Source organism: Merops nubicus, unplaced genomic scaffold, assembly GCF_000691845.1.
Source record: "Merops nubicus isolate BGI_N331 unplaced genomic scaffold, ASM69184v1 scaffold15035, whole genome shotgun sequence".
Taxonomy (NCBI): Eukaryota; Metazoa; Chordata; class Aves; order Coraciiformes; family Meropidae; genus Merops; species Merops nubicus.
The window spans coordinates 67,175-79,644 of record NW_008607779.1 but is presented as its reverse complement, the minus strand read 5'-3'; the positions used below and the strand labels follow the sequence as shown (position 1 = coordinate 79,644).

The window sequence follows — 12,470 nt, the reverse complement described above, 5'->3', positions numbered from 1 at the left end:
CTGGGGAGAAACGTGAGAGGGAATCATCACTGACTGCCTTATATTTTACCTCTCACTTCACAGGATTATTGTGAGATTAAATATAGGTGCTGAGCTGTAGAGATACAGTGCTGGTGGGGCACATATAACTACATAGGTAGATAGATTCTTACTATAATATTCTTGTAAATAACCTTAAATAAAACATTTATATATTAGCTCAAACTAAACCTGCATTTGCCCTCTTGAATTCTCTTTATTCATACCTAAGCATGACACATCCTTAAGATCATTTATTGCCACAGGGTTGGGTTTAGCCTTTACACTCCTAATGAGGCCAAACACAACTCCAAGAGACTGCATTAGGTCAGTGCAAACCTCAGATCCCCACACCATGAGAAACTGTTGTAAGCAAATTTTTAAGACTTACGATGGTTCTTCAGACACCACTGCTCCTTCCTCCAGCTCTTGAGCCTGCTTATACCATGGCAGCTTTGCTTCCACGGGAAGTTTCTCTACAGAACAAACAGAAGCATATGAAAATAGGAAGCATGCAGTAATGCTGCTACACATCTGCCAGGCTCCCATCCTCTCTTGCTGAGCATGCCTGTCATGCACGTGTGTCTGTATCCACATGGAATATGAGTACAAAGAAGAAAGAGAGAAAAAGGAGAGCAGGAGAGACAGAAAGAAACTTCTTTTTTACCTGGACTATACTGCTTGCAAGGTTAAATGTCTAAATAGTACACTGTTGAAGCTGGAAGGTCTATAGCATTCTACAGCCAGAAAGGCAAATTAAGTCACTTTTCAGACTATACAACTGGGCTGTAAAAGTAGGCACACTGGAATGCATTTTTTGGAGGGAGTTGTGTAAGTGTAACAGGCCTCCACTGACACTGCAAAGGCAAAATGCATAAAACCCACGTGTTTATTCTTAAATTTTAGAACTTCAGAAGACACATTAGGCTTGTTTTTGATATCACATAAAAACAGAGGAACTGTAATAAAATGGCCCAGATATACTTTTCAACTTTATCAGTTCATCAACTATGTGGATTTAAAAATATGAACTTGATACTTTTTCTGTCATTTCTGATGGAAAACAGTAAACCTGCTTTTCTTCCCTTCCAGGATGTGTTCTGCTGTGCTCTGGGGAATGCAGGGCCATGCTGCTTCATGAGCCAACTCCACTTTCTTGCAGTGTCAAAGTGGAGTATTTGAGTTGAAGGCGGTGGAGCTGTTTTAGCTCTACACGGGTATAAAGCAAGAGCAAATTTGGCACTATAATTCAAGAAAGAGCTCTACATTTCAACAAAATGTTTTGGGCTGCGATCAGGGGAAAAAACACAAAGAAAAGGGAGAAAAACTCGGACCGCTGAGGAGAACCAAGGCCAGACCTATTTGCCACTCACAAATCACCTAAAGCATTTCAGGTTTATGTAGTTCATGGATTTGTACTTGCCAATGGGAGCAGATTAATGTCATTCAGAACAGTCATGAGTTTTCTTTGATTGTTGTGCACAACAACAAACCTTTCACATATGCACATGAAATTTCCCATCTGTTAGTTGTCTTATAGAGGAAAAACAACTTACAGCTTGGTTTCACAGCTATTGCAACTTTAACCAAGCAAATTTCCTTGGGTAAAGTTATCAGCTGAGGAAAAAAGGGATGGTAATATAGTTCCTATTCTTCTCTCTTTTATAAATAGCTTGCCAAGCTCTTACTCTAACTTATTAATGTAATTTAAAGAAGACTATTTGCCAGCACAGCTTAGTTTGATCTATATTTTACCCCATTTGTTATCCAAAATATGTAGGAGATAATTCTATTTATATGTTCTGCAGCTTGTTTGATGGATTTTGGAAAGCCAGATCAATCTTTTGTGCTTTTTTTTGCTAGGATACAAGCACTTAAAAAGCAAAACTTTTATGTACGGTTGCCTGGTATGTGGCTTTTTAATAACTCTTTGTTTAGAGCTCTACTTAACTATAATCTAAAATTTATTAGAGGATTAGAAAGTTGATGTTTTACAGTGTGCTTTGCCCCAAAATAAAAACAAAAACAAACAAAAAAGCACTCGTAACATAAGTGAAGGCAGAATTTTTGCCTTTGGAGATTAAAGTGAAATCTCTCCTCTTATAAAGCAGTTTCAGTAAAAACACTTAAATCCCATATTATACAACAAGCTGTATTAGATTAATATACCCTCTCTGTTAAAACTGAAAATCATTACTTAATCCAGGGATATCCAGGTGTTTTTCCCATTATTGGTGTAAGAGAAAGTGCATCAGTGCTTGAACAAAGTATAATGAAATATATTGCATGAACTATTTGCTTTCTATTGTTGTTTAGCAGAGTATACTCAAAGATGGAATTCCTCAGAAGGAATTTTTTACATTGGTGCTTTAGTCATCTAGCAATATTGGTTTTCTGCTTTAAACTAATCCACCAAAGGAAAAAGCAGACTAAGATTAAAAACGTTTAATAGAGGAGAGGTACTTTGCTACCCCTCCTGCTATAAATTTCTGGTTCTAGAGTTGTGAAATAAAAAGGACAAACATCTAACACATAAATAGAATAATTTAGATTAGAAGAGACCTCTGGATATCATTTGGTCCAACCCTCTCCTAAAAAGCACCATTCAGCCTTCAGGTACAGGACTCTTCCATCACCATATGAAGGGAGAACTGTGAGAGCATTGCAGAACTGAGGAGTAAAATTAAACCCAAGCAACAGAGTACGCTTTGAGTAGGACTTTGCATAACACTGGAAAAAATGGAAGAAAGAAGTAACTCCTTACAATGAAAAATTAATCATGTATGTACTGCAAAAGGCAGCACAAGAGTTTATCCAAGGTAAAGATGCAAGGGTGGACTTCTGGGAAGCAATTTACTTTGTTCCAAAGCAAATCCCATTGTGGAGGAGACTTCTTAACAGCTGCAGGCAAACACAGCCTTGCTGGCTGGTCTTTCACCCTTCCCAGGTTCCCTAGGCAGAAGTCAGTTGTGAGTGCTTTGCAACATCTGATTTTTGTTGTCTTACTGCATTTTGGTTACACTGTATCCTGCAGGCAGACAGGATCTTGCTTTACCTGTTCTGTGAGTACCATAAACAGTTAAAGTCCCATAAAAGCAGCTGACTAGTGGAGTTCAAACCCCTGAATCCCTGTTTGAGTCTCAGAGTCATGCTAACACAGTCACAGGGACTTTTTTCTTCATCTTGGAAGGTGGACAGGGTGAGTTCACGTTAGCCAGCAAAAATACAGTTGAAACATCTTCACTGCTCCCCAGAGGCCCTGTGTTTAGGTTTTGTCACTTCAGTGGCTGGCAGACACAGAGAATTCTCATGATCTGGATAAGCTGGCATCTTGAAGCTTGGCAAGTGTGTCCAACATAGGCCACTAAGTACAGAAATTAAAATACAAAATTTCACCGTTCCATCTTGGGTCAGCATGAGGTCACGGGTCACTTATTTCACAGGGCTTCATAGTAAGTGCTGTTAGTACATAGCAGGATAGCAATTACTTTTTTTGAAGAAATTGAACTTTTATGGTGAGGTTTAAGTCTCCAGTTTATGAAAACTGGAAGTATTTAAAAGACATGTAGGTAAGGTACTGAGGGAGGTGGTTTTAATGGTGGGGTTGGTAGTGGTAGGTTAGTGGTTGGACTCGATGATCCTAAAGGTCTTCTGCAATCAAAACAATTCTGTAATTCTATGTTATTAAAATCACCTCTATTGCTGTAGCCCAGAAGTTTCCATAAATTAGTCAGCATAAAGATGTGGAAGTTGTATTGATAGACCTGTACACATGCATGAACACATGCACATTGATATGCCTGTGGAAATAGTCTAATACATGTGCCTGCTGCACTTGGCTACTGCCCCAATCCAGTCCTCAGGATATTTTCTAGCATTCCCACCCCCCAGGAACCTCCAAACAGCTGCAGAAATATTTTTTACTTCTCTCAACACAATTTAACCCAGTATTTCTGTCTGAGGCTCAAGTCAGGAAATTGCTCACAAATTGTGTAGGAGTACTCCTTGCTATAAGATGTTTCAAGTCTAACAGTCTTCCAAATTTTGCAGCCTTGCAACTAAGAATAACTTCATGCTGGGATATGCAATGCTTGCTTCTGACCTATTTCAAACTCCAAGTTATGAACAGGCACTTTAAAATTATAGCTACATTCATCTACCGTAAGTGTTATTCATATATTTAATGTCTTTTAAAATAAAGGTCAAATTTAGCTCAGACACAATCAGTGAGGTCAAACCTGGTTTCACTGTGGTCAAATTTACATTTATATTGCTTGATCTGCTACGCCAAATTAAGAGAGAACACCCAAGAGCTTCTAAGAAAGAGGAAGGGGACAGCATTCACTCCAGCTTGCTAGGAGGGATAGGAATGGCAGGCCTTAAAGATACAAATTCACAAATCTGTGTAGGTGGAAACACTGCTACCAGCAACAAACAACTGCTCAACACCGGTGAGCTCTGAAAAATTTATGAGAATCATTCTGGCTCATTACCTTTGGGTTTGTAGCAAGGAATGGGTACAAGGCATTCTTCTTTTATGTGTGGCTTTGTTTTAGGACTACAGCCTCCTGTATGCATCCCCCTGTGATCGATGCAAAGAACCACGCGGTATCTGAGTCCCTGTCCACAGGTCACAGTGCACTGGGGAAAAGAAAAGACAAAAACACAAAGTGCATGTGATAGATCACAGGAGTGATAAAAGGGGAATAGGAACTAGAAGTGTGTGTATATCAAAGAGCAAACCATGATGCAGAAACACCCAACCCTGAACAGAAGTTATTTATAGTAATTGGTAGTTATGGGTAATGTATAAAATTGACAGATTTTTTTGCCTTTTTGCTCTGCGCGTTTACTTTGTTTGGACATTTTGTTGTTGTATGTCTCTTGCAGTGCCACTCTCTCAGTGTTGGCTGCTTGGCTCGTGGCCATCTATGCCATATTGGGTATGCTCAGCAACGCCCTGTCAGTTTCATCTGGAGCCACTCTGCTTTGCTTGGACAAAGTACTGGGGTTTACGGGTTAACAAGGGTGGCACTCAGCTACATGGCACAAACAGAATGGGAAATTATTTAAGCTTTCTTTCCTCAGACAAAACTAGGGTGGTGAGAAACTGCACTCAAGATTAGGTCTTTATGTAGAAATAAAAGTACTTTTCTACTTTTGTAGAAAGGCATTTCAAAGACAGCTAGTTTTGTACAGAAGGAAAGGTGAATCAGAAACAGAAAACTACAAGCAACAAAGAGCAGGGTAATTCATGGCTTTATGTATATCTGGCAATTTCTCAGCAATATCCGATTTACGGCTGAAAGTTGTAATAAAGATACACAACTACATCCTTCCTGGTTTTGGTTTGTGCATTTCTTTTTTGTTCACAGATTATTATTAGCAGAAGTTCACTTATTAACATTACAGATCTGGTTTATTTTTCCATCATTCTCCTTAATCGTGTTATGCTTATTAATAAATTACTCCTGAGTATTTTCTTTGTGGTTAGACAAATAGCATAACTTAAAACAGAGGAAAGAAAGTAGTGAATATTCCTACTCCCACAAGCTCATTAAACTATAATTTAAGATATATCCCTGGTGTGGTAAATAAAAACCCAACAAAGTTAAGCTGATTACCGGAGACCATTCCTGAGCAAGCCATTTTGGGCAGTCAAATATATTGCAAGGCTGGACAACAGGCATCTTTAGAGTATACATGCATTTCCATTCTTCCACAGGGCTGATATGCCCCTGAATGTCTTCTTCCACACATGAGATGCTGCGGCTTTGAATGCCCCCTCCACATGATGAGGAACAGGCAGTCCAGGGTGTACTTTCCCATCTGGGAAAAAAACAAAAACAAAACAAACAAAACAGAGAGGCCTCAGGAAAAGGAACCCCTGCTGCCCCTACCCTTACATGCACTCCCTAAATGCATAAACTGCTATCTGTCTTTTGCTTAATGTCAGTAAAAATTAATCATATCTATTTTCTTAAATCACCATAACAACCAAGTACTCTCCTGGCTGCTGTCTCTAAATCACAGATTAGCAATATGTGACTCCTCTCTCCCACTGACCGGGTAACAAGTACCACCACAAAAACTCTAAATACTTTAAACTTAATTCCTTTTATTTGATTGCTGGGATTATTGTATTTTCACAATCTGTCATGTTCTGAGGAATCTTTGCCACCAATCACTGGAAGCCCAGTCTGCTCTGAAGCTGATGTTCTTTTTTGCAAGCACATACAAGGAAACAGCAGTTTTCTTTCCAGGGAAACAATAGAGTTGAGGTAAAAAAAAATAAAATAGAAGATGTGAGAAAACTATCGGAAAGAAGACGTGACTATACTGATAAGCTACATGGCCTCTGATGGATAAACCATTTGGGCTTTTTTTCCTTACGTTTGAGGCAGTGAGAGGGACTGAGAAAACAGCTTTCCTCTGCAGATGGTATTGAGTGTGATGACAAATCCACAGAACAATGTATATATTCTGGAAGTTAAATATGCAAACTTATGAGAACAGTCCTTTTACAGTGATGCATGCATAAAAAAGTATGTACTGCTTTATACATATATATATCTGTCCACATAAAATAGTCTGGTATTTTCTCTCATATATTCACGTCATTGTCACAAAGAGGATCTGGAGCCGTTGTCATAATCCAGTGTGGACATTCCTGTGTAATCCTGTGCATGTCTGATGGTATAAAATTGTGCATGTTTATCTACCTGGGAATATTTCACAAAATCCCTTTTTTTTTTTTTTTCCAAAAGGCAAATGTCTTTTTTATACAGCCATTAGAAATAGTGTTTGAAACAATGGGTTTGTTCAGAAGTTTTCATTTTTTTGACTTAAAAATTAATATACTTTTTTTTTTTCCAAAAAGCAGCACTTGTTTCCTCTTTCAGGCAAGAAAGCAAAAAAAATGAAAGGTGAGGTTTTTTTCCTCCCAATTCCCTAACACAAAGGAATTATTCTTATTAAGTAACAATCACAAGATTACCAAGATTGGTAAGCAGTGTGAGAAATGCTTGTCTTTCTCCCTGATTTTTCATCATATCGGCTTTTTTCTCATCAGCTCCAGTACATGTAAATGCTACCCATACTTGGCTATTGCCTGAAAGTGCCATAAAACCCAACGTGAAATGGCTTATGTTAATAGCTCTTTATGAATAGGGAAACCACTGATTAATCTTATGACATCACTAAGAAGTGGTGAAACTGTTTACATCATGCCATAGCCATCACCATAATATGTTCAGCGTAAGCCACATATGTCATGAACGGGTAATTTTAGCAATACTTTAGCAATGCGGCTCTGCTGGGCAAGCTTTTTGTCATACAGCTAAGTTTTCTTGCTACCACAAATCTAAATGAAAAGGCCTCAAATTGGAACTCATGAACAGCAGAAACTGCAGCAACCAGCCTGAGCCAGCTTTTCTCAGGCACAATATAGGATGGAACCAGGGAATTCCCTGGAGTCTTTGGGGTAAGTTTGCAGATGCCTTAAGCAATCTTAGCAATACTAAGCAGCTTAAATCTAGGCAAGCAGTTTGGTCCTCAGGTTTTGTATGAGTGTAAGAAAGGAAGGTGAAGTTTCTCAGTTGCTCTTAAAGCAGCTTTCACAGCTCCTTTTGAGATACAAAGGGTGAAACAATGGTCGAGAATTTGTGAAAGGAATTGATGGTGAATTAAAAGCAAGCACCACTTACACTAGACTGTATCTTTCTCTCTTCATGAATACAATCAAGGCTGAGGGTTTGCAGCAGGAGGATCTTGCAAAGATGCCTTCCCAAATTTGTTGTCCACTTCTCCATGTTTGTTGCTTTTCCCTGGTATTAGGTGCCAGTCTCAGACAGGTAATGCAACCAAGGCTTATCTGGCTTGACTTTTTTTTTTTTTTTCTTTTTTTTGGTGGGTTTTGTTTGTTTGATTGATTGGTTGGTTGGTTGTGTTTTATTTATTTTTTGCCTAAACTCTGCAGGTTCAGAGGAAAGACATTTTTTATCCCCCTGACTTGGCCCTGCCTCATGCCAACCTCATGGTCTGCTCAGTTTATGCTGCCCCTGAGGTTTGGAGAAGAGACATGTGACTGCATCTTCCCTCTTGGGGGGAGTGAGGAAGACCTGATCCCTGTTCATGGGTTTGTCAGAACACACTTGGGAGTGGGAGAGAGGAAAAAAAGGGGAAGTGAAACAACAGAGGGAAAAATGTAAGGAGATGTCCCAGCCAGCAGTTGCAGTCTGAGCAATCGATGGCAGGGGTTCAGGGGGAATAGTGTGGCTGGGAGAGTGGATGTAAAAACGACTATTACAGGGTGAGTCCATAATCCAGAACATCTTGAGAAACAGACTCAGCCTTTTGATCATTTTCAGGGAGTTGGTTTTTTTTTTTTTGGTTTTTTTTTTTTGTTTTGTTTTGTTTTGTTTTGTTTTTTTGTATTTTTTTTGTTTGTTTTTTTCTTGCAGTGTTACTGAATGCCTCAGGGCGTTTTGATCCTTTGTTTTGGATTTTCTTCAGCAGTAAAAAAACCCTCTGAGTAGCTGCCAGCTCAGGATCTCAGGATGCATTTTCCTTAAATACAGTTGCTCCACTGTTAAGTACTGCTGAATCATCCTCTGATATAAAATTGTTCGCCATTTTCTGTCGATATATGTACCTTTTGTAAACAATTGAAATAAAATCTGTTTTATTTAAAGCTAAAGTGTTAAGCCCTGTATTCATACTCTCTAACTTCTGTGTTCTTTACTAACCGGGGCTTGTTTTGTTAGGTTGGGAGGTAAGTATCTGGAGTGTTGGTTTTTTTTTTTCCCTTAATAAAGAACAGAGAAAAATATTTTCCAGTAAAAAAGGAATTAGATGTAGGGATATATTTTATAAGTGTATCTCACAAATATTTGGTGATAATGACCGTGTTTACATAACCATAAGCACTCAGCTAGGAAGACAAAAGCCAAATGACACAAATGATTGATAGAGGGTGTCAACATGAATGGCAACCACAATGCTTGTCAAGTTAGCCACTGTCCTTGTCTTCTCACTCACAGTTTAGGTTGGGTGCATGGTTTGGCTGGGGACTGTTGAACATGAATGCACTGTGCTTGGACACTGCTGCTGAAAGTTCTCTGCATTAAACTTCACCGTGGTTTGATGAAGATTGTTTCCTCACCAGAATGAGGCTAACAAGTTGCCTAGAGAGTTTTTTTTCTGTGATTTCAAACACCATGACACAATAAATTAATGAAGAAGGAAACACAGCACAATAGTATTGCATGTATAGGCAGTATTTCAAAACAAAAAGGATATTATCCTTCAGCTGCTAAACATTTTTATCAGCACCAGTTTATTTTCTGCTTTAAGAATAATTACTCAAGTGATTATTTTCATGAGAATCTCAAGTCTTGAATTAAAGACCTTTTAATTGAGAGTAAATAAATAACAAAAATCAAGCCTTAATCCTATTTCTGATCCTGATCTCAGATTTCTTAGAAAAGCCAAAGGATTAATGCCCCTGGGGAAGGCATTAGCACGAGTTTGCAGGATCAGAGCATAACACTAGTACTGTTTAAACCCAAAATCTCACTGTTTATAAGCAGGCAAGAAGCAGCACCACTGGACAGAGAGGGACTCATTACAATGGGACATATAGTTCTGTTCAGAGATGACTGAAGGGAAGGAAAAAGAAAAGGTGCGAGAGAAGAGGGGAGGTGGGGACGAAGGGTGGCGAAAGAGAGACAGAAAAGGGTTACACACTTAATAAATCTGTATTGCTGCTTCACCTAGAATACTGTTTCAGTTCTGCATCAATGGAGTTTATAACAACAGAGTTTATAATAACAGATTAGCAATTGAGCATCTCCAGGTTAATCTGCAGAAATTCAGAGCATGAGAAAAGCAGCATCTGTTAACTCAGTTTGATAGCAAAGCAGAACTGCAGAGAAGAGAAGAAAAGAAGTAAATGTACTTGCTAATCCTATAGCATCTGGTTAAATGTTTTACATACCGAGGAAGGGGATGGTAGAGGTCATAGGGCATGATCTGCTTGTATCCATCACTGTTAGGAACAATAATGCCAACCCTCTGAGTAGAAGGTACACATAATAAAATAAACACTAAATGATTACATTATACAAGTTTGGTTTTTTTTTTTACACAATATTACAAAAATCCCTAAACAAACAAGATATTCAACCTAAGTTGCTCTCACAATTAAAAAAATACTTATGCTCCCATCCTACTGTTTCTGAGTCATTCAAAGAATTAACAACTGATTACTACTTTATTCTTGTGAATAAATTACTGTTTGACTAAGAAGCAATCCGTTACCCCATGTCATCCAAATTAGTTGCCCAAATATTATTAAAAATGACATAGTTACTATCTGCCATTAAAAAAAAAATAAATTACAGTTAACATTTCCTTGGAACTCAGATCCAAAGTCACTGAAGAAAGCAGGGGGATTTATTTCTGCTTCAGAGAGCTCTAGATCAAACCCCTTTTTAAAAACTATTACATGGCTGTTTCTGCCCTTCAGATAAAACATCTGCTTTCAAAGTGGTCAGAATCAGAAACTCAGGAAAACCCAGTGCAAGAATTCAATTCTGCAGTTGTTGTCTTTCCATCTTAAATCAGCCCAATTTCATTTGTTTTCAGAACCTATGTCTTTATTTGAAGAAAGAAAGAGCTGGAGAGAAGAGTAAGACATCAGGTTGTTTTTTTCTTTGTTTAGTTGGTTGACTTTTTTTCTGTAATGTTATTGGTATAATATCTAAATGATAGAGCATCTAAAGGTTATAGAAGGCAATAGTGTACTGTTCAAAATTAGTAATTATCTGAATGATTAGCATGCCAGTTATGTCTGAGATGGATGTCACTTGACTTGTTGGCAACTGCAAGGTCGCATTGTATTGCACTGAATTGCTAGCCTGGAATTTCATCTTTTATTTTTATCGATTCTGACTCAGAATTTGACTGATTCTGATTCTACCCATGTTGTCTCTCAGTTATCTGGTGTATCTATTAACGTCAAACAGAGGATCCTAGAGCACCTAATCTATATGCTTCATCAAAGCCACTGTCAAACAAGGGACTTGAATGGGATAGGTGGGTAGAACCATCAAAAAGTGAATGCCAATTGCATTAAAATAAAAAAAAAGTCTCCCTAACTAAATTATGGAGAGAGGAATCTGACTGAAAATAATGAAGATGTGTTTCAAGAGTCTTATACAGATGAGAGGTGCTAGGTATGCTGCTACAGATTTCTGCAAGGGGGAATGAGCAAAGGAGGGGGAAGGGACAAAGTATTCTCCATTCTCAACACAGTTCACTGAAAAAAGCTGTGAGCATTCAAAGAAGCCTTGTCAAGCTAAGGCTAAAGGGGTCTCTTCTCCTTTCAGTCAACAGGGTTTTCATGTGCATAACTTGTCCACGGCAGAAGAATGAAACCCTTTGTGTTTTCACAGCGAGGAGTCAGCGCCAGGTCAGCATGCTGGAATTTTGGGGCTAAAGCATGGACAGACGCTGGAGCCCTGGCAGTGCGTGATGGGGACTAGACAGCTCCTTCTAAGATTAGCAGCCTCTGCAATCACAGAAGCTCTCTGCATCAGTGTGTTTATTTGCATCTTCAGAGAGCTGCCTGTCTTCACAAAAAAACTAAAAATCTTGGAGAGGCAGTTCTGGCACTGGGAAACTCTGGAAAAGACACATGGGTCATAGACAGTATGGCGAATGAATGAACAAGCCTTTTGAGATTGAACTTGACGGGTAAATGCCTGGGGAAGTTTGAGGAATTGTGTACTAGTATAAGAAGATGGAAGGGGATTTTTTTTCTTGAGGTATTATTGCTCATACTTTTAGGAAGCTCTGCAGTTTTCCTGACTTTTCTATCACTTTTGCTGAAGTTCCACTCTGAAGCCTTTAGCACTTTCCAGCTCATCAAGCTTGCTGAGAAGCAGTTTGAAAAAACCAATTAATATACCAATTCCAGAAAATAAGTAATTGTAACAGCATCTGCTACCTAAGAAAGAAACAGATTTCAAAACATTTCTCACTCATTGCAGTAAGAAGTATTTTCTTTCTAATAAACGGGATCACTTCTGTGAAACCTGTACTTTTTGACTGGACAAAATGGTTTCAATTCCATGAATCTATCACACCCTTATAAAAGGCAGAAGGTATCTAGTTTATGGGCTTTGTTCACTCTACGTTTCTCAGACAATGTAAAGGAGATCATGTGTTAAGTGAAGAGAACAAATAACAATGCCTCTACTACATTGAGATTCCTGACTGGTGTGGGAGTAGCTAACAGGACTCATTCAAACAATAGCTAGAGCAAACCTGCTTTAGCAAGAGCAGAGCACAAAGCAAATTATTTTGAAAAGCTGTTGTGTCTCATATGTCTGAAATCTCCTGGACCTTTCAGACCAACATGTTGTGTCATATACTCTGCAGATTGTTTT

At 38.5% G+C, this 12,470-nt stretch overlaps 1 protein-coding gene across 1 annotated transcript in view; it reads right to left on the bottom strand.

Moving 5' to 3' along the window:
- Positions 1 to 405: 405 nt before the first annotated feature.
- The window catches only part of LOC103772730 (ADAMTS-like protein 1), a gene marked incomplete at its 5' end in the record, with an annotated part of 62,902 nt that continues 50,837 nt past the window's right edge, over positions 406 to 12,470 (bottom strand). The window contains 4 exons of the mRNA XM_008940073.1: positions 406 to 494; positions 4,512 to 4,659; positions 5,643 to 5,847; positions 10,016 to 10,066. Of these exons, the coding sequence (XP_008938321.1) occupies positions 406 to 494; positions 4,512 to 4,659; positions 5,643 to 5,847; positions 10,016 to 10,066 (493 nt within the window). The remainder of the gene's footprint in view (positions 495 to 4,511; positions 4,660 to 5,642; positions 5,848 to 10,015; positions 10,067 to 12,470) is intronic.